The following is a 24,939-nucleotide window of genomic DNA, read 5'->3' as shown; positions in this document are numbered from 1 at the left end:
ATACTAAAAATTGTTACTTATTGCCGTTTTTTCCATGTGGAAGCTCAAAAGAGTACCTACTGAGAACCTCTAAAAAGGCTCCAGGTTCTATAAATATGTATTTCTAGAAAATAAATATTCAAAATTACTTAATAATCTATTATCTCATATACTCTACTTGCATGTAACGTATGGATCTTGATTTTAATAAACAATATATTAATTATTATAATTTGCTTAACTGTAAATAGGCTACTATAAGCAAATATTATATAAATAATATTCACTTATCTCTTACATATCTATCTGCAGTTAAGTAAATTACATAATTAATGTATTGCGTTTATTGAAATTAAGATATGCATTAAATACAAATAAAGTAAATGTGGTAATAGAATATTAAATAATTTCGAATTATAGATCAAATATGTAATAAAATATTAAATAAAATTTTAATTGTTTTTTGTTTATTCGAATAAATTTTTAGTTATTTATAATACTAAATATAATACTGAGTTGCACTTAATTTTTAAAAATATTTTTTACTATTTATTTGTTATTATTTATATTATAACATTTATTATATTAATCTGAAATAATAGAAATTGAACTCAATTATAGATTGAATATTAATATTTTTATTGCTAGAAATTTCGATAAGATTTGGAGATTCAAAAGAGGTAAGAGTTGTAAGAACGAAAGTAGGAATTGTATATTTAACATCAATAAAAATAAGGGTTTTCTAGGACAACAAGATTAAAGAAAGGTCAAAAAAAGACATAACACTTTCAAGATAGAACTTGTAGGTCAAGGAACATTATTAGAGGCACAAATAACCATGTATGAGGTTTATAGTAGGTTTTAAATTTCGACTCGGGATCAATTATTTTAATTTAAAAATGCAGAAAAATATACTTAAAATATACTTAAACCTTTGAATTAACTTTCAGACACTTGAAATTTGGTAGTTATCCAATAATATCTACAAATAACAGAACGTTTTTAACAAATATGTATGTTACACATGATGATAGTATCATAGTCACTGCTACTACAATTTACGAACAAAATAACGCAACCATTGTTCCGATTTATGGACCGCAGTCCGGTGATTGGTTCGTAGCAGCTTATATGTCTTATTGGAACGAGAGGATACAACAACAGGTACAATAATTCTATCCTCTTAATAATATGACCAATAATTACTATTATTGTTATTACAAATATACACTCCGCACCAAAATTAGAGGATCACTTTTTTTTCTGCAAAATAAAGGCCATTTTCAACTGGTTATAACTTTGTTGAAAATGATCCGATTTTGATGACACGAAAAGCATTTTAAAGTTTCAACCTTCAGAATCTTTTTGCAGATTTAAAAAATTGGTTATTGGTTTCAAAGTTATGATATTAAAAAGCGGCTCCCGACAAATTGCAAAATTTTTCTTCAAATTTGGCAAAGCACACAGAGTACAAAACAAATCGGAACAAAATTTTGTTTATTGCGTTGTAAAACATAGACTTTCCTCTTCAATTTGCTTTTTTAGGAATGATTCCACGATTTTTTTTCATCGAGTTATTCAGTAGCAAAGGAAAAACCGTCCTAAACACTTTGACCGCCTATAAAAGCCGAACCAATCATCGTATATCATTTTTAAAAAAAGCAATCAAAAGCTAAAAGTCTGCCCTGTAAAAAACATTTAACAGCAAAAAAAAAATGGTTTTGAAAAAAACCGTTTTGTTTAAAATTGCCAGAAACGAAAGATTTGGTGAAAATCAAAGAAGATGCAGTGTAATTGCAGTACTCAGTGTCGCCGGGTAGCACAGGGTAGTGTGATTAGAATACCGACGACACTTGGGGTATAGGACAACTTAAACAGTGACTCGAAACCTGGTGAAGATATGCAAAAAATGAACTGACAATGAGTCTTTTTTGTAGGAAAAACATAGGCAAACATTTTTTATTACTGAATTTTGTGTTGAAACAATTCAGTGATGATAAGAAAAAATAGCGGGCACAAAAAAATTAATAGAGCGCCACCTACTTCCTTCCAATGTGTAAGAACCTTAGAACATATATACTGGAAGGGGCATAGCTGACTTGCCGTTGTCCTCAACATCTATCTATCCTTGTCTGTACATTTTATTGCAATACGCATGCGTCGATTATGTTGATGGGTGTGATGACAACATAGACAAGCTTATCTATGACAAGCCTTCCAATATAATCAAGTCTAAAAAAATAATCATAAAAAAGTATACAAAACTAATACTATTTAAACATCAATGAAGTTTTTAAATATTTTTTTTATTATTTATTATAATAATTTTGATTGTACTAGTTACTATATATACAAGATATAATTAAAATAAGATAACAAACTTTAGAGGAGCGAGAATATTACATAATAATAAATATTACTTTTTTATTTTTTATTAATAATATATATTTTATATCAGTAACAGTGGGTTTGACGGACATATGTTGATGTCAAATTTTTTTTTATGTTTGGTCTCGCTCCTCAAAGTTTGTTATCTTATTTTAGTTCATCCTGTACATCCTGTATATAATTATTGTTCATTACAGTATTTGTTTTTGGTTATGTGCATCATTATTTTTATATTTTATTTTGCAAGACTATTATTACATATTACTACATATTATTATATATAATTTATAATATATTGCAATTATATTATAATAACTTAAAGAATAAATTGTTATAATCAAATTTTCAAATGCCTTCCACCTATTTTAAATCTTTCTACTTTCAATTTAAGCGGTTATTCATTCGCGCAAGCGCATTGACCGATTTCGTACAGACAAGGATAGATAGATGTAGGGGACACTTTTGTTATGTGTATTTAGATAGGCTATGCCCCTTCCAGTATATATGTTCTAAGGTAAGAACAAAGTGATCCCACAATTTTTTTTTCCACTGTGGCCGATTCGAATATATCAGACATAGCGAAAAGAAATCGTAACCACGGGCTTATTTTAATCGGAAGAATCTGCTCTTTAAATTTGCTCTGCCGTTGAGTTTTTATCGTTTTGATCATTTTTCGTAAAGTTACATCAAGTTAAATGAACAACGGAAAAAATGCAATTTTTAACCGAATTTTAAAATGAATATTGTGCCGTCAAAATAAATGCTTTTTACAGGGCAGATTTTTAGCTTTTGATTGCTTTTTTTTAAAATGGTGTACGATGATTGGTTCGGTTTTTATAGGCGGTCAAAGTGTTTAGGACGGTTTTTGTTTTGCTACTGAATAACTTGGTGAAAAAAAATCAGAATTATTCCTAAAAAAGCAAATTGAAGAGAAAAGTCTATGCTTTACAACGCAATAAACGAAAGGAGGGAGTTTAAAAATGGCCAATTTTGGCCGTGAACGGACATTTTTAAAACCTATGCAGTTATCATTTTGAAAGTTTATACATTCATGAAAAAAGCTTATTTACCCAAAAAAGCTTGGGAAACCTTTCAAAAATAATAAAGTAGGTTGTTTGAACGCTTTGCAAAAAAACTCATGTTGTTTCTAACGAACGATGATAGATTTTAAAACTAATGGTGTGTTTACATTTAACACATGTTGGACCATTAAATACTGTAAGATTACACTACCAGGAAGATCCACAAAAAAAATATATATATATATATATATATATATATATATATATATACACTCACTCCCAAAAAAAGCGGTACACTTAAAATTTGGAATAAAATCATCAAATTTCAAATGACGATAACTTCGTAAATAATGAAGATAGGAAGGTCTATAAAATATGAACATAAAGCTTGGAATCTCTACTTTAAGAATCGATTTATTTCAATGTTGCGAGATAAATTTATTGCAAATGACGGATGACAAAGCGATAATAATGGTTCGAGTTTGCGACGATGCACGGCATAAACAAAAAATTGTAGCTCATTGAGATAAAAAACATATAAAAGTACAGTCTTCTCTTTAAAATGCTTTTTTTTTATCTTGATACGATAATTTTTCGCCGAGTTATTCGCATTTGAAGAAAAAGACAGTTTTTTTACTTCAAATGCGAATAACTCGACGATATATATATATATATATATATTATATTATATTATACACACACACACACACACTCACTCCCAAAAAAGCGGTACACTTAAAATTTGGAATAAAATCATCAAATTTCATATATATATATATATATATATATATGAATATCATATATACAGGGTGTCTGTCATAAAGTGTCTCACCGAAAAGATACAAGTAGATTTCGTTATTCTAAACAAAAAAGTTCTATACCATTTTACAAACAACCACGTAAAATTTCGAGTAATTAATTAAAAAAGATTGGCCAATAAGCGCGCGATCGGGCAGTGGCCTTTATTTTGCAAAAAAAGTGATCCCCTAATTTTAGTGCAGAGTGTATTTGTATTCATATTATATATATATCTTTTAGTAAAAGAAAAAAATCGCTTAATAACATTAAATCCGATATAAAACTCATACATGCATATACAAGCGGATCAAAAAGTAACCTTAAAAGAATTTTGGAGTGCCTGACAAACTCCGACGCGATAGCGCCATTATTTCGATGGAACTAAAAGTGATATTGATATTATTGGCGTAATATCCGTACGTATTTGTTTGGTTAGTAACTCACTACACTGACATTTGGTCTGTATATATGTGTCGGATAATTTGTAAACAACCGACGCTCGCGTTTCTTTCCTCGACCGAAATTCCGTTGCAAGGCTGCAATATAATGTATGAGACGAAATAGGCAGGTACAAGGTCAAATTAATATGAACTAAATATGACAAACTAAATATGACAAAATAATGTTTGAAAAATATACATAATATAATACTATATGTTTCAATGAAGAAAAATATATACTATCAAATATAGTATAATATACTGGAGCATAAGAAAAATATATGTTTTCTTTATTTTTCTCCTTGCGTAATAAATATAAAATTGGTAAATAAATAAATATCAATTAATTAATATATAAGGCTCTAGTGATTGACCAAATAAAATCAGTAGGAGCGTAAAGAGCCACAATGCTAGTTCTTCGTGCGAAGGTTATAATGGGTGCGTTCGGGGAGACGCTATTAGCGCTATTTAGCGCTATCGACTGTTCACGGAGCTAGCTGGTAGTGCTACCAAACGCAATTATGACGTCATTAATGGTAGTGTGATACGTCATAACTGCGCGCTATCAACGCTATTCCTTCCGAGGTAGTGTGTTGGTAGCGTTAGCGTTTGCGAGCTCCGTGAATAGCAATAGCATAGCGTGGTAGCGCGCTTCTGCTAATAAAAATGGAACAAGATCGTAAAAAAGCAATATTAACAGCAGTAGCACTTATAATGCAAGAATTAATAGATTCATCGTCTGAGAGTAATGATGGTGAAGAATGAAAAATTATAGAATAAAGTATAAATGTAAGAAAACATGTACCATGTCTCAGCATTAAAAATTAAAATATCGGCATTTCTCACATTTTCCGTTGAATTATCAGATGAATGTTTGTAACAAAATTAGGTGTTATTATTTCCAACTAGTTTAATATTGGACAAAAGATTTATAATTGGACTGGATCTTTTGTCCAGCATTTAACGTGTTGAAAATAATAACACCTAATTTTATTACAAACATTCATCTAATAATTCAACGGAAAATGTGAGAAATGCCGATATTTTAATTTTTAATGTTGATACATGGTACATGTTTTCTTACATTCATACTCTATTCTATTATTTTTAAATCTTTACCATCATTACTGCTAGACGATGAATCTATTAATTCTTGTATTATAAGTGCTACTGCTGTTAATATTGCTTTTTTTACGATCTTGAGTGCGTTCGGGGAGCTCGCTACCGCACTATCAACGCTAACGCTACTAGCTCTGTTCACGAAGCCAAGATAGCACTAGCGAATGCGAGCTGCGTGAACAGCAATAGCGTAGCGTGGTAGCGTGCGTTAAAACAGCTACAGTTGCTTAGCAATCGAAAAAAAATAAGTGTATAAAAATAAAATTTAAAATGATTACAATTTATAAAAATAAAAATCTCCAATAACAGATAAAGCCACATATATTCGTACCTTATCAGTTAGAATCTAACTGATAAAATTGATTTCTAAAACGCTTGCAATATATTATATTTTATATTTATATTTCAATTTTTAATCAATTATATGATGATAAATCTTTTAATCTAAATTACTTTTTAGAATAAAACAAAAATCTTCTTTATAAGAAAACTAAACTGAAAAATTAAAATTATTATAAAATAAAGTTTTTATAAATTTCACATAAAATTATTGCAGTTTTAATACTGTTGATTTTATATAATATGACACATAGAAGTATAAAAGATACATTGTTTTTATTTTTATGTTGCATATCAATACATTGAATATGAGAGTTAATTTGGCATTTCATATAAAACTGTAACTTTCAAGACAAGTCCTTTAGCAAATGTAATAATACATTAAACGCGCACATATTGAATAAAATATCATTTTACACTACACAAATCCTTTTCAAAATCCTAAAAAGAATCACATAATAGATGACATAATTACAACATATAATTATATTGAGAATGTAACAGTTTAATATCAATAGTATTTAACATCAAAAACTGACATATTCTAAATGTGGATTGATATTGTTTTATGAATTTTGAATTTTTCTTTGTAATTACTGTGAAATATAAGTCCTGTATATTAATTAATATACATACAAATTCAATACAATTCAATTAATATCGGTTTTATAAAAATTTAACACAAAATACATACATAATTTTTATTTACAAGTTTAAAGATTTCTCAAAATTAAAAACCATAAAAAAAAGTTGTCTTATATAACAATTAATCAATCCATAATTATTGTTGTAATCATCATGTGCACAGTAAATCACAAATTTCACCCACTGCTACATGAGATCATTTCTTTCCAGATTTCTTTATACCACCAGTAACTAATGGGCCTTTTTGACTGGCTTTCTTCGCTGCTTCTGCTAATGCTTTTTGCTGTTCCTTCTGCTTTTGTTTAAATGCTACATCCTGATCATCTAAAACTTTCGATTCCTTCTTTGGTGCCTTCAAGGGCTTCTTTTTACCTCCATCCCAACCAGACATTCTAAAATACATAAAAATGGTCAGATATTACAAATAAATAATAATTGCTTAAGAAAAATACATATTTTTAACAATGAATATAACATATTAAATCAATATAACCTCTAACAAAACAGAAAATAATTAGATAAATTGCTTAACAAACAAACATAAAAATAAAATTTAAAATGATTACAATTCATATTGTAAAATTTCCTTACTTTCTTTGTTTTCAAACAATGGATCTTCTCTCATTTCCTCTTTCGTTTCTCTTTGAGATTGTTCCTGAGAAGGTAACATATATATATCATCTACAAAAACAATACATATAATTAATTACCAAATTACCTTACAATGTCAAGAAGAAATTAAATTAATCACATACCAGAATCTGGTAACCAGATGCTTCCTCCAACGGAGTATCATATGATATTGTAGTCTGCATATGCTCAGTTTCTAAAAAATAATCATTTTTTTTTTAATACAAAGAAAGACAGATATAGTTAGCACAGATTGTTTCATACATGCATCAAGCAATAGATATAAACTATATTATTACTATGAGTGACGATTGTTAAAACAATTCTTACCAGAACATGCACTGTTTTGACCAAAGCATGCACCTTGACGTGCAACATTCAATAATGTAGTCGCAAAATTCAAATCTGCATGTAAAATAATTAAAGCACATAAAAAACGTTCTCTTTATTCTGTAACTTATAATGACAATTTCGTTATTTTTCCTACTTATTGCATAGCTACTTTATGATATATTTTGTCTACATAAAAATATTTGTAATGTATGCATTAAAAGTTACAAAATAGATTTGCAGAAAATGACAAAAAAGATAAAGGATTAATATTTTAAAATTAAATTAACATTGTGATAAAAGCCAAAACCCCATATATTAAATTAATTACAACTATATAAAATTATATAAAAATATGTATACAATTATATAAAAAAAACTAAAAATAAGAATAATAATACTAAAACAAATAAGTAAAATCACAATCATCAAACAACCATAACCTAATAGTTACGTAGAAATACTTACCGGTTTCTGCTTTAAAAGCACTAGTCGGTGAAAGTCGTAACTTGAACTCTTCTTCAATTTCAGCATCTTTTAGAGTTATTTCGATGGAATTATCCATTGTACATATGTAATAAATATTAATATATCGCTGCCGTTCAATAGATTTCAAATAATGGTTAGACAATTTTACACAATTTACAGCGTTCCCGGAGCTCGTAAACGCTAACGCTACCAACACACTACCTCGGAAGGAATAGCGTTGATAGCGCGCAGTTATGACGTCACACACCACCATTGATGACGTCATGATAGCGTTTGCTAGCGCTACTATCTAGCTCCGCGAACAGTTCGTAGCGCTAAATAGCGCTAATAGCGTCTCCCCGAACGCACCCCTTGTTCCATTTTTATTAGCAGACGCACGCTACCACGCTATGCTATTGCTGTTCACGGAGCTCGCATTCATTAGCGCTATCTTGGCTCCGTGAACGGAGCTAGTAGCGTTAGCATTGATAGCGCGGTAGCGAGCTGCCCGAATACACCCAATATATTCGTTTAAAATTGTTTACATCAAACGTTTCTGCCTGACATCAGGCCTTCTTCAGTGTACATTATTAAAAAGTAAAGTTCGCAATAATTACAAAAGATGTGGAAGACGTATTAATAATCTTTTTCAACCAAATTGTTGTTCGGTAATAAAATAGTTAGGACTGCAATAAATGCAATAAAATACAATAAAAGTTCAAATTAAATAAAAATAAATGGACCGGAGATTGAGAAATGATACACACATACTTGTATTAAGTTCATGATGGTAAAGCACTCGTCCACGTAGAAGGAACGAGGTGGAAAAGTGAAGAACAGATAGTTTTTACTTATTGAACGTTGAGATCTTAGTGATTGTAATTTGATAGAGAAATTCTAAAATTCAGAGTAAAGGTAGGAAAGGAGGGGGGAGAGGGAGAGGGAAAAAGAGTAAGTAGGGAAGGAGAAAAGGTGGGGGTAAAAGAAATAGATAGAGGAAAAGGAAGGAAAAGTATTTTATAAAAGAGGAAATAAATTAATAATAGGGAGATAGGCATCAAGTAAATGATCCGTGTCGTTTTGATTGTTAAGGCCTACAGTTTGTCTTTTATAAAGACCATTTATAAAGACCATTTCTGAGATTAATCTTTTTGAATAAGAGGGCTCAAATAACGATGAAAATTCTTTATAGAATCAACTATCGCTAATAATTCACGAAGAGTCACACAATAATTTTTTTTTGCTTTATTTAAAACTCTATTAAAATAAGCGATAACTTTCTTTACTTCACTCTGCCTCTGAGATAATACCATGATTTAAAGCGTCTGTATCCAAAATAAATTCTCCTTCCTTTGTTGGAAAGAATAAAATTGATTGACATTGCGACATCCACTCAAATTTTGTTTGATTTTCTGTTAGAATAACTAAAGGTTTAGTAAGAAAAGAGAATTCTTTAATAAATTTCCTGTACGAGCAGAATCCTAAGAAATTGCGCAATTGTTTCCTATTCTAAGGAATCGACCAATTTTTTACAGCAGCTATTTTTTCTGGGTCAGTAGTGACCCTTTCACTAGAAATCACATGATCTAAATATTTCACTGAATTTAAAAAAAATGAACACTTCTTCGGATTAAGTGTTAGATAAGCTGCTCTGATACGAAGAAATACAATTTCTAACCGCTGCATCTCTTCGAAAGTTTTTTCAAAAATAATCACATCATCCAAATAAACCAAATAAATTTTTGATAGTAAATTATTTAAAACTTGTTTCATTAATCGCTCGAACGTAGCAGAAGCATTACATAATCCGAAAGGTATAACAGTAAATTGCCACAAATCAATCGAAAAAGTCGTTTTTTCCCTATCTTCTGGACGAATTTTTACTTGCCAATATTCACTCTTAAAATCTAGAGTGGTAAACCAAGAGTTTCTGATAATTGATTAATCGTATCGTCAATCCGAGATAACGGACAAGAATATTTCACTGTCACAGAATTAATTTTTCGATAATTTACACAACCGAAGTGGTTCATCTTTTCAGACCATTACTGCAGATGACATCCAAAGACTCTGTGACTTCTTCATCACAACCTGTTTTTCCATTTCTTTAAGTATCTCATTAACTTCAGATTTTAAATGAATCCAACATGACATTTGTTTAATAGGATGTGAATCACTCACGTCAATTTTGTTCTATAAAATTACAACTTGCTGCGATAATCTCCTCAGAGAAAATATCCTGAAAATTTTGTAAAACTCTAACAAATATTTTTTTCTAAGCAGAATTTAAATTCTCTGAATCTCGTTCAAATAATTCCAAAAGAAAAGTAGGAAACTTTGTTTGCTTGAAAATCTATATAAGCGTGCACAAAAACTAACTCTTTTTTAGAAAATAATACCCTAATGCGGATCGAAGACTCTTTTTCACGTTAGTTTCTGATAAGAAATCGATTCTTAAAATGCAATCGTCATTGATTTTTGCAATAAACAAAGACAAATCCAATAAATATTTTCCTAATTCTACCCGCGGTTGTTCGAGAATTAATCGGAACCGCTTTCCATGTAGGATAAAGGAGGAGGGTCTATAAGGGCCGATTCTGGCCCACTGCAAATTTTGTCCAAACGCATGAAAATCTATATCTTGAGGTCAATTATATTCAATTTGAGTGATTCCAGCTCAAATGGAGATATTTAGTGCGGTGGTGTTACCATATTTACTTCGAAAATCAACATTTTGAATACCTGATGTTGTATCGAAAAACCTTTCAAAAAATCATAATTCGAGATTTGAGAACTATAATCTCAACATGACATTATGGCACAATAATTAACCCATAAAAAATGATCTCGTAGAGAACTGTATGATTTTTTTAAAAACGTATAATACCAAATATCTACACAAATAGTGTTTTTGTTTAAAGCGCTCTCTCTCTCTCCCTCTCTCCCTCTCTCCTCCTTTCCTTCCCTCCCTCTCTCCCCTATCTCCCTCCCTCCCTCTCTCCCCTATCTCCCTCCCTCCCTCTCTCCCCTATTTGCTGATAGTTTATACTTCTTCTTCTTCTCATAGTTCGATTCCGAACGTCGTGACCACTTTGCAGCTAGGCGATTGTCAGGGCTCGCCAAGCTCCTCTATCTTCTGCTCGCCTCATCATTTCTGGAATTGGCAGTTGTATGAGTTTGGCCACTTGGTCGATAAATCTGTTGGATGAGTGTCCTCTTTTTCTTTTGCCATCCACCTTGCCCTGAATCATCAGTTTTTCTATGCCATCCTTGCGAATTATATGGCCAAAGAATTTTATTATGCGCTTTTGGATGGTCGATGGGAGTCGGTTATTTGTGTCAATTTTTAGTTTTCTAAGAATGAAGTTATTGGTTCTATGAGCTGTTCAGGGTATACGGAGCATTCTTCTATAGCATGTCATTTCGAATGCTTCTATTTTTTTGCGACTTGCGGTCTTAACTATCCATGTTTCAGACCCATATGTAGTGATGGAGAAGATTAAACTTTCTACTAATCTTTTCTTTGTTGTTTTGGAAATTTCATGGTCCTTCCAGATTCTAGTAAGTCCGCCCAGCGCTGTTTTTGACACAGCCAATCTTTTTTTTGTTTCTCCCTTGCTATCTCTTGATTTGAAATGCGGGTACCCAGGTACGTGACCTCTGTTTTGATCTGTATGTCCTGGATGATGCTAAAGTTTTAGGGTAATGTGTTTGCCCGATTGATCACTAACAAGGCGCATTTAGTTTTATTAAGCTGAAGGCCTATCTCTGCGCTAGCCTCTTCAATGCGGAAGAGGAGTTCGGCCATTTCTTCTTTTGAGTTTGCTAGTATTGTGGTGTCATTGGCATATCTGAGATTGGAGATTTTTTTGCCGCCCACAGATACTCCTCCCCTCCATTCTTCTGTCGCCTTTCTGATGATCCATTCGTTGTATATGTTGAATAAGATTGGTGATAGTATGTAGCCTTGTTTAACCCTTTTGCCTACTTGGAACTCTTTTGAGAGTTCGTTGTCGACTCTCACGTATGCGCAGTTTGAAGTGTGCAGTCTTTGGATGAGATAAATAAGGTGGTGTGGTGTTCCCATTTCAGTTAGTATGTGCCAAAATTGATCCCATTTTACATTATCAAAGGCTTTGGTATAGTCTAAGAAGCAGAGTATTACTGGTACATTGTACTCATAACATTTTTCGATTATTTGTCTCACCTTTATAAATTCTCTCATTCCTCGTTCTGGCATAAAGTCCACTTGTTTCTCGGGTATTTGGGGGAGCAGATACTGTTTCAGTTTTTCCTGGATGATGTGTAGGAGAATTTTGCTAGTATGAGATATGAGGGCGACAGTTTTGTAGTTCTCACATTTTTCCTGTGAGCCCTTCTTGTGAAGTGATATATATGGATTCAGTCCAATCTTTTGGCCAGTCTCCTGTTTCCCATATTTTGTTGCATATAGTGTAAAGTGTACTGATACCTGGCTCTCCTGTAGTTTTTAACATCTCAGAGACTATAGCATCGGATCCCGCTGACTTATGGTTTTTGAGCTTGTTCATGGTGACTTCTATTTCTGTTCTTAGGATCGAGGGTTCCATTTCAGCCGAGTTTATAAGGTCTGCTTGATTTTCTCCTTTTATTAGTTTGCTACAATATTGGTGCCATCTCTCTATTATTTCCGGTTTTGTGGTCAGAATGTTGCCTGCTTCATCTTTGATAGGGAGTGCTTTAGATTTAAAGACATTAGTTAATTTTTTGACCTTGGAGAACAAATCTTTGGACTCATTTTTGTCGGAATGGAGTCTTCTATTTCTCTACACGTTGCTATTATATAATTGTTTTTGTCTCTGGACGTTGCTTGATTGATTGCTCGCGTCAAATTGTCGTATGTCTGATTATCTTGTAGTCCTTTTGCTTTAATTTCTTGTCTTTGTTTTATTAGCTGCCACGTGTCCTGTGTGATCCACGGTTTCCTTGGTTGATTTGGGACATTTGTTGGCAGCTGGTTCTATTGCTATCTTTACTTTAGTTTTCCATAGTTTTTTTGCCGACGCTTGAGATTTTTTATCCTCCGAGATTTGTTGCAAATTATTGATGACTTGGGTAATATAGTTTGGGTTACTGTCAAGGTTCCATCTATTTTTTTTCTGATATGGTTTTTTTGACTTTTTCAGTTTGAGGCAGACTTTTGCTACGAGGGCATTATAATTGCTTCCACAATCCATCCCTGGATATATTTTTACGTCGCTCACCGATGTTTTCCAGCGATTTCTTACGAGTATGTAATCAATTTGATTTCTTGTAAATCCATCCGGTGATTGCCATGTGTACAGTCGGCGTTTATGATGTTGAAAATTGCTGTTTGATATGAACAAATTGTTTTCCGCACAAAATTCCATTAGCCTTTCACCTCTCGCGTTCGTTTCGCCGAGACCGTACCTGCCCTTCACTGCCCTCGCATAATTGTCATCAGTTGTGGACCCTATTTTCGTGTTGAAATCGCCCATTATGAGAAGGAATTTTCTATTTGGGACTTTCTCGATAGTATCACTTAGCTTGCCATAGAAGCTTTCTATATCCTCTTCTGACGATTGTGCAATTGAGGCATAAATCTGGATTATATTTAAGGCCGTTTATTTTAACTGCGAGGATTCGATCATTAACTAATTTATATCCCAGGACAGCTTCTTTGATTTGTTTATTGACAATTATGGCGACTTTATTTGATGATTTCTTTTGATTGCTTGAGCATATTATACGGTTGCCATTAGTGGACTCAAAATGTCCGCTTTCTCTCTAATGGCCCTCCGATATCCCGATAAGAGGCAAATTATTTATGGTTTTCTCCAGGATGTGGAGTTTCCCTGCTCTATTGAGGCTCCCAACATTCCATGTGTATATTTTTATTATGGTTGATTGGTGATGTGAACCGGTTGCATATTTTCCATAAAGAACCCGGTTGTTACATTCCTTATGGCCAGTAGTCCATTTCACACATGCAGCCCTGGAACCGCAGCGCCGATTGCTAATCGGATCGCATAACATATTATCTCCTATCATCGTCCTCTGTCGTGGTTTTCTTGGGAGAAATTAACACGGTAGGTTCCATGGACCTACTGGACGGCGCGTTTTGCTGCGGGGTTGTAAGCTGAGAGGAAGGAGGAAGGTAGTGTCTACTACCACGGGCGCACATCAATATGTCGCTCGTAAAACGTGAACTTAGACAAAATTGTATTTACCTAAATTTATTGTGATTTAGTACAAATTTTAAAAATATTTGTCAAAATGATAAAATATACAACTAATCAATTCATAATTACAAACTCGATATTCAATAATTGTATTGTTTAATATACACTTTTAAGTAAAATTGAGTTACAAATGTAAAATATATTAAATATATTAATAGAGTATAACATTAATAAACAATTTAATTAAAATAATAAATACAACAAAAAAATATGCGTTAAAAAGTAAGTGTTTTGTGAATAATAATAATAAAGTACCTTCGTATATTATTGCATTTCGAAATTGAGATTTTCACAATAGGAAAATTAAAAGAGAAAACTATAATTTTCAAATAAATTTTCTATTTATGTACTTTAATTTGTTTATTTTTCTGAATGCTTATATATGCTTAACAGCTTGTAAAAAATAAAAAACAAATAAGCAAAGGAACAAATTTATAGATATAGATTATATCAATATTTTATTTATTATAAATAAAAGTGTATTAAATGCTAATTATATACAATTACAATTAGCTTTATACATGAGAATTGTATTACACTAATTCTAATGAAAGTAAATTCTAATTAAAATAAAATATAATTTTTACAGTTTTACTGTCCTTTAAACAAAATTAATTTATTAAATTTTTGACGTTCGGAATTATTTTCAATGATTGTACTTCCGATATAATACAACCTTATCGTTATATACTTATTATATTTGCTTCCAAATTTTTGCCCGTTGCTCGTATCAAATGTGCAGAATGATTAGAAAAATCAGTTTGGTTGTTGCAGTGGTCATCCAATTCTTAAAACAATGATGTGTTGTGAAGTTGTTAAGAACCATGTTCAACAAATATGTAGGTGAAAATTTTTTCAACAACTTTTTTCCACCACTTTCGCGGAGAGCACATCGGATGACCACTTCAGACTTTCGGCAAATTGTAATTACATCCTTAGACGGATAAATCAAACTGTCACGATTTTTTATTGAAATCATGCTGCTATATAAAATTATATTATCACTAATTAATGCATTCAAACAATCTTCACATAATATTTTTTTTCTTAAGTGTCTTACAACAAATCCTGCTACATAAACAATAATTTGCTCTGATAATTCACTTATTCCCATGTTCGGCAAATACGAATGATCGGTGATAACCGATTCATCTGCAATGCCAATCATGTGCGCATGCGGGGTAGTTATATTAAGAATTTTTTCCGAGCTGCTCGACACATGTAAAATATTAACATTTTGAAATGGCAGGCAGTTGCCTGTTGTAGACTCCTTTACTTCCGCATTCACTAACAATTTCTTGAAAATTATTTTTAATTGTCGCGTGGTTGGATTATTGTTACAATCTCCATGATATCGGATGCAACCAAACAAGAGTTCAAGATGGTCTTGACTGAACTTGTAGGCGGGGATACATGATAAGACCGTTTTCTCTTGACACAAAGACTTATACAAATGTTGAATGCTTTTAATACAAATAAGAAATCCTAGAAAACCGGTTTTTCTCGGACTTGTAATAACTAATTGGCCGTTAGATAACTTTAATTTTGTAATATAATCGAACCCATTATCTAGAACTTCTTGTATGGTCGCAAAATTAGTAGAATGTATTGCACTTTTTAAACCGGGTTGTTTGATATTTTTTGAATTTAATATGTCGAACAAATCGTTAATTATTCGTATTAATTTGATCGTTGCTGCTGCATGTTTAAATACTGGCAATTTTAAATCACATTCACATAAATGTAAAGCATCGGCAACAGATCGACTAAATAATTGAACGGCCAGCTTTACCTTAATTTTATGATTTCTATAATTTACATGATTATTTTTAAGCTTATTCTCTAAATGTAAACCTTCCTGGCGCTGCAGTTCCTCAAGTAATAAGAAATACTTCCATTCAATCAAATTTCCGTCATGATCCATTAAAACTTTCATGTCAGCCAATGCATTTCTCACCAATTTGAGATCATGACACGCGTCCAAAAATACAACAACCTTTTCAGTTAAAATTGGATGTTGGAAGTACGTCTGAAAAAATGGTAATTCAAATGAGCATCCTAATTGTTTGCACATTTGTAAATTAGTGGGAGCTCCATCAAATGTTATAGATACTATCTTAATTCCACAATCATGCAATAGAGAAAGAGCTTGCAAGACAAGATTTTGTTTTTGCTCTGCATTTATAGAAGCAATCAAAAAATAGGCAATAGGTATTTTCCAACATCCATTTATAGCATTTACTAGAAAAACTAACGCATCTTTAGCTATACTAGTATTGTCCGTTTCAATATCTGGACCTAAGTCAATATATCCACAAAATTTTGTTCCGTTAAACTCGACATGTTGACGAATAGTCATTTCATCAAAAATAAGCGCTCCGAAAAGTATATAATCTACAGATTTTACATGTTTTGAAATGCTTTCTAATGCTTCTGTATTGAATCCTGGCTTTCCATTAACAGATTTATACCATTTTGAGATAGTTTTCGGATGCGGTAAGCAGGTATTAAATTTTTGTCGCACATATGAATAAGCACGAGGAGAGTAGTAATGCAATGTTATAGCGAAACGTCTCAATTCCGGTCTATATTGTCTAGGCAAAGCTTTGTTTTGGAACTTGCAATATTGTCGTTTCAATAAATCAGCATTGCACCTACTCAAATCGTCCAACACTTGTAACTGCTCACATGGCACGAATTTCTTCTTCCTCAGTTCTGAGATGATTTGCTGCATCTGACTAATCTGATGGTCCTTTCGTCGTTTTGCTTGCTGCAGTGCGTTGATTTTCTTGCTGCATTCTTTTTTATGATTTTCTAATACTTTGCGTAGAAATACTTTTCCTGGTGAATTTTCGATAAATCTAGGAGATACAGATGTTGCGCAATCCACATAAAGTTTAGGCACTTTTGGTGGTGTCAAAGGTTGTTGGATTTCTTCGGATTCTATAAAAAATTAATCACATTAGTTATAAATATATAATACATATTAATTATTAATGTCATTAATATGTTAAGTATATTTTACTTTACTTGATCGTAAGTGGAGAATTGGAAATAATTTGATGATTTGGTTTACTTTCCTCCATCACATCTACAAATATTCTCTTTCTCGCAATTGAAACAGCTTTGTCTGTTATATTCAAAATAGTTTCCTTGCTCTGTAAACAAATATATTATATTGATTATTTTTGAAAGTGTTTTGATACAATAAATTTAAAAATTGAAATAAAATAACTGACAAGTGGAGCTGCATTTTCTTTTAATCAAACACGGCCACTCGCAGATGTTCTATCAAACATCTCTTCTCCAAAATGTTGTGAGCATACACGGCATCCTTCATGAAGTTTGCATTGATCCAATTGCAAGTTGTCTATCCATATTTTTCTTCTTTCTTCATTGTTTGGTAATCTGAAAATTTTACATACAATTGTCGATGTTAGCACTGTCAGTTTCATTAATAACATATATGTATATGCATTTACACTTACACCCATACGCTATTAGTATCACAATCAGTAATGTTACTTTCTTTTAATTATTTAAAATATTTAATTAAAATCATAAATATTACTTACTTGTGAAATGTGATGCGAATAGTTTTTTCCAATTCTAACTGTCTTTTTGTTTTGCGCACTTGTGTTGATCGGTTATTGCAACCAGTTACAATGCAATCTGGCATTTTCATATAAGATATATTTGTAAATTATTATTATAAACATACAATAAACAATAAACCACGCACGAAATAAATCATAACCTAACCTAACCAGGATATTGCCGTGACGTTAACAAGTTGCTACATTCCCGTATATGCGTCGCCATATTGATGTCAGAAGACGTGAAAATAGCTTTCTTACCTCCTGCCTCTTAGCTTACACCCCTCTCTCCCTAAAACGTACTTTACGCGCCGTCCAGTAGGTCCATGGTAGGTTCCCACTTTTTTCCGTGTTGAATAGGATTTCTGAAGGATAAGTGGGTGAGTGTACGGAGATAAGGTTAGGACTTGCCCCCCTCCTTTAGAGGGGGGACTAGGAGAGTGGAGAGAGGCAGAGCTCGCGTAGGCAGGGGCGCTTCCCTGAAGTAGATCTATCCTCTACCGGGATTGCAGAGGAGTATCTACCCGCTATTTATGATAGTTTATACAAAAAGTCAAATATTGATTATTTTTTTGGGATTTATTGGCACGTATTGTTTGAATTCTAATGTGTAAGAGCGTCGGCATCAAATGCAAAGAGAATTGAGATAACTCTGCCATTCCAGAATGATTCAGATCATTTTCCAATACGACTGCTATGAGCTTTTGATACAATATCAGGTGTTCAAACTATTGATTTCCGAAGTAAATATGATAACTCTACTGCACTAAATATTTCCGTTTGAGCTGGAATCACTCAAATTGAATATAATTGACCTTAAGATATAGATTTTCATGAGTTTGGACAAAATTTGCAGGAGGCCAGAATCGGCCTTTATAGACCTTCCTTCTTTTACTTTTCCTTTAATATTCAAAATTTGCATCCACCATTCTTTTACTTAAAATAGAAACATCGGAACCCGTATCAATTCTAAATTTACGTAGTCTACCATTTATGTGGTTAATCATCGAAATAAAAATTTTCTTTTTGAACTTAATTTAATCTGAATTTTCTTTCCGAGGTCCCTTTTCCTTTTGTCGAACCGGCCCCGTTTAGTTCAACAAACTTTAGTTTGTTGATTTTTCCTTAATCAAAGTCGGACATTCAGCTCGGAAGCTGTCCTATTTTATCACACTGTCAACACTCTTTCGTCTGATTTTACTTTGGCTTAAAAGGATCCCACACAAACCTTATGGAAAGTGGCCCCCGGTAAAATTCGCTGAAATTGCAGTATGTTATAGTTCTTGGTGTCCCGATCAAAAATCTCAATAGGGAAGAAAGTTTGAAAATCAATAGTATTTTGTCTAGAGATGTTTGAAGTCCTAAACTTTTACTATGCCGTGATGACATAGCCATGATATAATGCCAGACTATGTGTGTCTGTGTATGTACGTATGTGTGTGAGTGTGTGCCTGCGTGTGTGTGTCTGTATGTATGAGTGGATGTGTGCGTGCGAACACACTCACTCACACACGCCCATATCCCCCCCCCCACACACGTATAGGGTGTTGCATATACATATTGAGCAGTACGACGGGTTGCGCGGCAGACTTTGGGATAGGCGCGGCTCAATGGGTAATGACAGCACCCAGTAAACATTCGATATTCTATGTATATACATGAAATATCCATAATGTGAAAAAAATGCACTGTATATACTATGGACATACATATGATATACGCTGATGTAGATACATTTGTGGATATACATAAGATATCTTATAGATATACATAGAATGTATATTCAACCGAGATCGCTGCCTGTATATACATAGAATATACCTCGTGTACATTTCATGTATATACATACATCAAACGTATATACATACGATATACGCTGAGGTAGATACATTTATGGATATACATAAGATATCGTATGGATATACATACAATGTATATTCGAACGAGATCGCTGCCTGTATATACATAGAATATACCTCGTGTACATTCCATGTATATACATGTAACCAAGGTTGGGAAAGTTACTTTATAAAAGTAACTCGTTATCGTTACCGTTCTTTTTTCTAAAAAGTAACTCGTTATCGTTACTCGTTACCAATTTTAAAAAGAAACTCGTTACCGTTGCCTTTACTCGAAAAAAAAGTAACGAATAGTTACAATTTCCGTTACTTTTTTTATATGTAATACAAATTTTATGCACAATTTTTCTAATACAAGATTAAATTAAACACTACAAATTTACAGTAAACATTAAAAATTTTTAAACATTATTTTTCATTAAAGTAGCAAAAATGATATAATTTTAATAATGATATCGATAATAATGATATTAATATAAAGTGTAATAAGTTTAATAATATATAATAAAAGTAATAATTTTGATAATAAGATATTTTAAATAAGAAAAATTTGAATAAGTTGTAAACCAGCTTTTTTAAAAATTTTTAGATGCTGTAAATATAAATTAAAAAGTTTTCTTATTGCTAGTTTTTCTATAAATTCGTAGATATATAGAATAAATTTGAAAAATGTAACGATAAAAATAACTGTTAAATTCGTTACTCGTTACCGAAAAATGTAACAAAGTTACTTTTAAAATTAAATAATATATAAGGCTCAGTAGATTATTAAAATCAATTAAAATCAATAGGAGCGTAAAGAGCCATAATGCTGGTTAGTCGTGCAAAGGTTAAGATATATTCATTAAATTGTTTACATCAAACGTTTCGACCTGCCATCAGATCTTCCTCAGTGTATAATAGTAAAAATACAAATAAGACAGAAAATTCGCTCGCAAAATTCAAGACAGTGTGAAAGATGTGGAAGACATAAAAAACATCCTTTTCATCCGACTGTGGTTTAGTAGAAAAAATCAGAACTACAATAAATGCAATGAAATATGTGAATAATAAAAAAAAAAAAAAAAAAATTATAAAAATAAGAAATAAGTGGACCGGAAATTGAGAACTGTGATATACATACTTGAATTGAAATCATGTTAAAGCGCTGGTCCAAGTAGAGAGGACGAGGTGGAAAACAGAAAACCGGATAGTCTTATCATTTTTAAAGTCATGCTCTTAGTAAGAGAGATATACATTAGAAATTATAAAGATTCATGAGTGAAAGTATGGGAGGAAGGGGGGAGTGGAGAGGGGAAAAATAAGTAAGGAAGGAGAGAAGGTGGGAGTATAATAGGATAGATAGAAGGAAAGGGAAGGAAAGGTATTATTTATAAAGGAGGAAATAAATTAATAATGGGGAGGTATGCCTCAGGTAAATGATCCGTGTCGTTCTGATTGTTAAGGCCTGCGTTTTGCCTTTTGATAAAAACCATTTCAGAGATTAATCTTTTTTGATAGGAAGGTTCCCCGTCAAGTGTCTTTACTTTATCCCAATCAAAATCGTGGGAGGAATCCAACCTATGCCTAGATATGACTGAAGGAGAACAGCTTTTTTTATTAATGTTATTCTTATGTTCTTTTAACCTAGTGTTAAGCTGTCTTTTGGTTTGTCCAACATAAGTCATATTACAGTCACGACATGGAATCATATAAACCACTTAGCAGTGTGCAAATTTGTTTAAATTGTTTTTCCCTGTTTTAATAAAGCATTTTAGGTTATTTGGAATTTAGCAAGCTAGTTTAAAATTAAAAGTTCTCGCGATAGAATTAAAGTCTTTAAAAATGGATGAGATGTAAAGAATAGTTAAAAAAGACTTCGAATCATTCTCATCAGGATCATTGTCAGAATCTACTGCTATTAAAATATTGTCAATTTTTTTATTGTGTGTTAAGAACTTTAATCTTTGGTGGACAACATAATAAGTAAAACTTAACGGATAACAATTATTTAAAAGTATGTTAATAGCCGATGTAAAATTTTTTTTATGGAATTTTGGGTGGGAAAGTAAAAAGATTCTGTCAGTCAGACTTATGATAGACCCCTTTTTATGTGAAATGGGGTGGTGGGAATAAAAATTTAGATATCTCCCAGATGAAGTAGGTTTTTGAAGTTAAAGTTACTTTTTTCGTTACAAAAAAAATTTGTAACGCCGTTACCGTTACAGTTACCGAAAAAAAGTAATTGTAACGGTAACGGCGTTACAAGTAACGCATTACTTCCCAACCCTGCATGTAACATACATATATATGATATACGCTGATGTAGGTACATTTATGGATATACATAGAATGTATATTTGAACGAGATCGCTGCCTGTACATACATAGAATATACCTCGTGTACATTCCATGTGTATATAATACATGTAACGTACATACATATAATATACGCTGATATAGGTATATTTATGGATATACATAGGATATCGTATGGATATACATAGAATCAGTCATTAGTTTGTTCGCTTGTCGCTATGTGACGCATTATGCGCTATCTATCTCGTATTTAAGTTTTAATCATGAGAATTATATAAAACTTGCAAAAGGCGGGTAATAATATTGAAGATGTAATAACTTTTTCTATCAGTTTAATATCTGAATCCCAACACAGGGAATTTAGATAAACTGATTGTTCAAAAATTGGGTAGATAAATATCCGAAATGAAAATTGTTTATTACCCAGTAAACATTCGATATCCTATGTATATACATGGAATATCCATAATGTGAAAAAAACGTACTGTATATACATGTACATACATAGAATGTACCTCATGTACATGCCACAAATGTGTATTGTATATCCTCGGAATATATCCTATGTACATATTGCAAACGTGCACTGCACATCCTCGGAATATACCCCATGTATATACCACGAATGTACACTGCATATCTTTGGAATATACTTATGTATGTACTGTGGACATCCTATGTATGTAATGTGGTAATTATTTCACATACATAGGATATGCGCTTTATATACTTTTCACATTCTCTGTATATACATAGAATATATAATATACATATATGTATATACATAGGACGTACATAGAATGTCCTAATGTTTATTGGGCATATACCATCATAACTTATTGATCGAGTTGATCGTGCGCATTTTTACTAATTTTGAGTTTACAGTGTTTCAATTATGACGGACTTGAATAATCGTTGCGATTATTACTAGAGAAACTAAAACACATTAAAGATGAAAAATTAAATTTTAGAAAGTTAACACGTTAAAAGAAACAAATATGATACAATAAAATTTCTTTCTTTACCGCTTTACTTTTCACACGTGTTAGCGTTGTAAATTTCGATAGAATTTTTAGATTCAGAAGAAATGAAAAAGAAAAGACATGTCGACTGCAACTCCGTACTGTACCGTATTGCACTCTGGAATCAGTTTCTGAAAAAGTTGAGTCAATCTGAAACGCAGCATAGTAATCGTAATTTATTCGACGACGGCCGATGAATGATACGAACGACATTTTCGAAATAGAACAATATATCCGTTAAAAAAAATCACTAGCAAAACTAATTCAGATCCTGATCTCGAAAGTTTTTAATGTTTTAAGAGTATTAATCACCAACGTTAATTGATGTAGACAGAAGATGACATTGTTTATTTCGAAGATGCGGAATACAAATATTAAGCGTATAAGAAAGTATTTCAGTCAAAAACTTTATATTTGTATAAAAATTATTTATTGAAAATTATTTATTTTTATAAGAAATGTTTGAAATATCCGCCAGACTCTTCTAAACACAATGCGACCCTTCGCATAAAACTTTGTCGCACTGTATCTAAAATGGCAGATGTAATGTTGCGACTTGCTGCTCTAATTTTTTCAATTAATTCTTCTCAATTGCGTGGTAGTGTCTGATACACCTGATCTCGTATGTAGCCCCATGCAAAAAAATCCATGGGTGTGAGATCAGGTGATCGCGGTGGCCACTCGTGGAAATCGCTGTGGATGCCTATTCATCTGTGTGCAAATCGTTGATTTAAAACACCACGAGCAAGAATGGAAGTGTGAGTTGGATGGCCGTCTTGCTAGAAGATAATTTAGTTTGGCGGAATATTCAGTTGGATATCATTTAATAAATTTGGCAGTGTTTCTTCCAGAAATTATGAATATACTTCTGCCGTAACATTCACATTTTGAGGAAAAAAATGTGGCCCAATAATTTGATTGTCCACAATCCCCATCCAAACATTGATACTAAATTTTCTCTGGACATGCGTTTCTTTTCGGCAATGGGGATTTTCTTCCGCATAGTGATGTTTGTTGTGGCGATTGATACGACCGTCATTTCGGAAAGTACATTCATCCGTCCACAAGATTCTTTTTAAAAAGTGATCATTCACAATATTGTCTATGTCAACCTGTGGTAAAAGTATACAATAATAGTTATATATATATATATATATATATATGTATGTGTGTGAGATAAACTTAGATAAACGTTGTCTATCACGCAGGCTTCATAAGGTATGATTCGCATGATATAAAAATAATAATTTATTAAATTATTGAACTTACTTTATCTAAGATTGAATCATAAAATCTTTCTCGGCGAGGTAGATCTTGGGGAAATAATTTTTGTGTCGTATGTTTTTTAAAAGGATGCTATTCTATATTTTTCTTTATTATTCTATGCACCTTGGTATGGTTTATATTCAGCTCACGCGCAGTACACCTGGTACTAGTGTGCGGATTTGCTGAAACAGTCTCTCTTACTTGATTCACTATTCCTTCTTCGCGTTGGCGTACGTTTCGTGAACGTGTTGACTCGTGAAGAGTGCCGTTCAGACAAAGTCGACGAAATAAAACACCAAAAAATGAATGTGTTGGCTGCCGCTTATCTGGATAACGATTAGCGTACAGAGCTGCCGCCCTCCTTTCATTTGTATGGCATTCGCCATAAATTAGCAACATTTGTGCTAATTCTTCGTTAGTGTAACGAGGACGCGGCATTGTTGGTTGCACTATTGACGTCAATTTTCGCTAACATCAACTAGGCATACCGATAGTCTT

The 24,939-nt window shown here is 32.2% G+C and overlaps 2 protein-coding genes across 9 annotated transcripts in view; one reads left to right on the top strand and one right to left on the bottom strand.

Moving 5' to 3' along the window:
• The window catches only part of LOC105680063 (transmembrane protein 8B-like), a 230,855-nt gene that overhangs the window by 31,259 nt on the left and 174,657 nt on the right, over positions 1 to 24,939 (top strand). For 4 of the 5 annotated variants that reach the window (XM_067352077.1, XM_067352078.1, XM_067352076.1 and 1 more), the window contains exon 3: positions 930 to 1,143. In XM_067352077.1, coding sequence (XP_067208178.1) covers positions 930 to 1,143 — 214 coding nt within the window. Of the gene's footprint in view, positions 1 to 929; positions 1,144 to 13,323; positions 13,428 to 24,939 lie in introns of those variants that run through there. The other variant, XM_067352080.1, reaches the window with a different exon arrangement.
• LOC136996852 (translation machinery-associated protein 7 homolog) lies at positions 6,343 to 9,351 on the bottom strand. 4 transcript variants are annotated; one of them, XM_067352085.1, is made up of 5 exons: positions 8,159 to 8,437; positions 7,691 to 7,765; positions 7,486 to 7,556; positions 7,322 to 7,385; positions 6,343 to 7,122 (listed from the first exon to the last, which is right to left on the bottom strand). In XM_067352085.1, exon 5 carries the CDS (start codon positions 7,119 to 7,121, stop codon positions 6,927 to 6,929), a length of 195 nt encoding a protein of 64 aa, XP_067208186.1. In that variant the 5' UTR covers position 7,122; positions 7,322 to 7,385; positions 7,486 to 7,556; positions 7,691 to 7,765; positions 8,159 to 8,437; the 3' UTR covers positions 6,343 to 6,926. The 4 variants fall into 4 exon arrangements, with proteins under 4 accessions (XP_067208186.1, XP_067208185.1, XP_067208183.1 ...); XM_067352084.1 differs by having other exon boundaries at positions 7,322 to 7,411; positions 8,159 to 8,436; XM_067352082.1 differs by lacking the exon at positions 6,343 to 7,122 and having other exon boundaries at positions 7,322 to 7,411; positions 8,159 to 9,351.

This window comes from Linepithema humile, chromosome 3 (genome assembly GCF_040581485.1).
Source record: "Linepithema humile isolate Giens D197 chromosome 3, Lhum_UNIL_v1.0, whole genome shotgun sequence".
Lineage (NCBI taxonomy): Eukaryota > Metazoa > Arthropoda > Insecta > Hymenoptera > Formicidae > Linepithema > Linepithema humile.
This window is presented reverse-complemented; position numbering and strand designations above follow the sequence as displayed.

Coding starts and splice junctions, on each gene's coding strand:
- LOC136996852 (XM_067352082.1), bottom strand. CDS start 8,444: ATGACGTCATCAATGGTGGTGTGTGACGTCATAACTGCGCGCTATCAA. Junction 7,766..8,158: donor TGCTTTTAAAGCAGAAACCG/GTAAGTATTTCT, acceptor TTTTACATGCAG/ATTTGAATTTTGCGACTACA. Junction 7,412..7,485: donor CATCTGGTTACCAGATTCTG/GTATGTGATTAA, acceptor TTGTTTTTGTAG/ATGATATATATATGTTACCT.